Source organism: Trypanosoma conorhini (assembly GCF_003719485.1).
Source record: "Trypanosoma conorhini strain 025E chromosome Unknown Tco_14.4_contig_01453, whole genome shotgun sequence".
In the NCBI taxonomy this organism is placed as follows: Eukaryota; Euglenozoa; class Kinetoplastea; order Trypanosomatida; family Trypanosomatidae; genus Trypanosoma; species Trypanosoma conorhini.
The window spans coordinates 1-2,302 of record NW_021705558.1 but is presented as its reverse complement, the minus strand read 5'-3'; the positions used below and the strand labels follow the sequence as shown (position 1 = coordinate 2,302).

Genomic DNA, 2,302 nt, shown 5'->3' with positions numbered 1-2,302 from the left:
ATCTTTCTGCAGCTACTGTTGCATGACGCGAAGAGAAAAAAAAATAATAAACAAAAACGACAACCCAAGAGTGTTTGCAGCGTGCTTTTACCTTTTTTTGTTTTTTTGTTTTTTTTTGGCTGAAATGCAAGGAAAAGAGACCGTGTCAAGTGGGCGGCTTTTTATTGTTGTATTACTTTAAATTTTGTTTTCCCTTGTAGCTCGCATCACTACTTCTCTTCATGGACATAGATGACAGGTCTGCCTTTTTTATTTGTCCCAAAATGCACGGGCTTAACATTTTTCTTTTTCGAGTTGTCCCACAAAAAAAACCAACGGACAAAGAGAATTCAGTGGGAAAGCAGAGGGAAAGGCAAAGATTAACAAAAACGAAATAACTGAGAAATACATGAAACTGGATCTTGTGATCCCCGGCATTTTTTGGACAATAAATAAATGGTAATTGTTCTTTGGAGACTTTCTGTTTCGTGCCCATATCATTGTTTTTTCTTTTTTTTTCTGTCGTTGAAATTGTGTTTCTGTATCTTATTTTTGCTTGTCCCTGGACTGAAGGCGAGTATTGAAACTCTAACCGCAGCGTAGTTGCACACAAAGAGGCGGCCAAAGGCGCTAGGAAAAAGCTTTTCGGCACTTCCGTCCCGATTTCTTTTTTTTCTCGTATATGGAGTATGTATGAAAAGCGTGTGACATCGTTGATTGCTTGGGTGCAGGAGGTGCGATGAAACTCTATCCTGCCCCTTCCCTTGGCGTGGCGCTAAATTCTGGAATTAAGCCCTGTACTTCCTGCGACTGCACGCGACTCAAGACAAGTGGGCGGAGAGAGGGCAGAAGACAGTGTGACGACGCGAACCAACGACAGTTTCTCCGTGGAGTTGTGTTAGTGGACTCGAGATTCCTTTGAGAAGGTAGGCTTCTCTTTTATCCTTTATTTGGAGCTTGTTTTAGGGAGACGAATCCTGTGACAAGTTTTGTTGGAGGTGAAGTTTTTTTTTATTCCTTGCCCTGATTTTGCTGCGCCGCATTTTCCACTTCTTTGTGTAGTGACTCATTATGCTCATCTCCTCATGCAGTATGTCTTCCTCTGCCCTTTTTGTCTTTTTGTTTTTGCCCTTTCTCTCTCCCTCTCAGTATCCTTTTGGCTCGTGGTTGGTGTTTAGCTGCGGCTCAAGGCAACTACTGCTACAGCAAAGGGAAACAAGATTAAGAAAAGAATGTCCGCGCGGCGTATGGGAAGTTCACGCCGCTGGTGCGCAGGGAAGTGCCGCACCTAGTGCTCCGCGGGGACAGCGGCATGCAGGATCGGAACCCGACAGCGCAGCCCCAAAGGGTTGAAGAAGCAATGCAGCGACAAAAGTGGATCCTCACCAGTACGGTGGAAGACGTACTGCGAGGGAGAAGATGCTACAAAATAGGTAAAATCAAGCTGAATAATTTCTTCCCTAGCAAATTGGCCAGCAGAGGAGTCGTGAAGGCCAACTATGTTTCTGTGGGGGTGCTTGTTCGCAAGCCAGGAGAGTACGTTACAGACACGGCGCTTCTCCAGGACAAGCATTATCACAGAAACATAGTTGGCCTTCACGACTCCTCTGCTGCCCAATTTGCTAGGGAAGAAATTAGTCAGCTTGATTTTACCTGTTTTGTAGCATCTTCTCCCTCAAGCAGCACGTCCTTCACCGTACTGGTGAGGGCCCACTTTTGTCGCCGCATTGCTTCTTCAACTCTTTGGGGCTGCGCTGTCGGGTTCCAATCCTGCATGCCGCTGTCCCGGCGGAGCGCACCTCAGACTTCTTACGGTTTTGGACCCAAGCTCCGCTGTCGACGAAGAGCGCAATGCCTCGAAGGGGATGTTTGCCCATGAGCCAGGCGAGGGATGTCACGGAGCCGCGGATTACGAACGCTCTCAATGTACCGGCGCGTCGGCGTCGTGCGGGAGCACGCAAGCGTGTGCAGCTCGGGGTGACAACTCCTTAGCACTGGAAGCGCTGTTCAGCGAAGGCGGTCGACCTTCCTATTGCGTGGGTGAAACTCCAATCAACCCTTGGCGTGGCTGCGAAGGAGGGACACGGCAGGGCCAAACTTGAGGAAGCGTGTGCGAAGGTGGCAAATTATGGAGTGGAACGCGAAAGGGCGAAGCGGGACTCCGCAATGGCAGCTGCACCGGTTTACTCTGGGGGTCTCTGCTTGACGCGGGGTGGAGTCGCGCCGTTGTGGCTTCCCGAGGGGGGAGGCTGAGGAAATGGCGGTGCGAGTGGAGGTGAAGGAGCGACGACCAAACACCAACACGGTCGTGGGAGTACAATTT

The 2,302-nt window shown here is 49.3% G+C and overlaps 1 protein-coding gene across 1 annotated transcript, besides 1 other annotated feature; it reads left to right on the top strand.

Moving 5' to 3' along the window:
• Positions 1-92: 92 nt before the first annotated feature.
• Positions 93-117: a microsatellite.
• A 1,174-nt stretch (positions 118-1,291) lies between these two features.
• Tco025E_10081 (uncharacterized protein) lies at positions 1,292-1,858 on the top strand (the record flags this gene model as incomplete). Its single annotated transcript, XM_029376872.1, has 1 exon — positions 1,292-1,858. One exon carries the CDS (start codon positions 1,292-1,294, stop codon positions 1,856-1,858), a length of 567 nt encoding a protein of 188 aa, XP_029223004.1.
• Between the last annotated feature and the right edge of the window lie 444 nt (positions 1,859-2,302).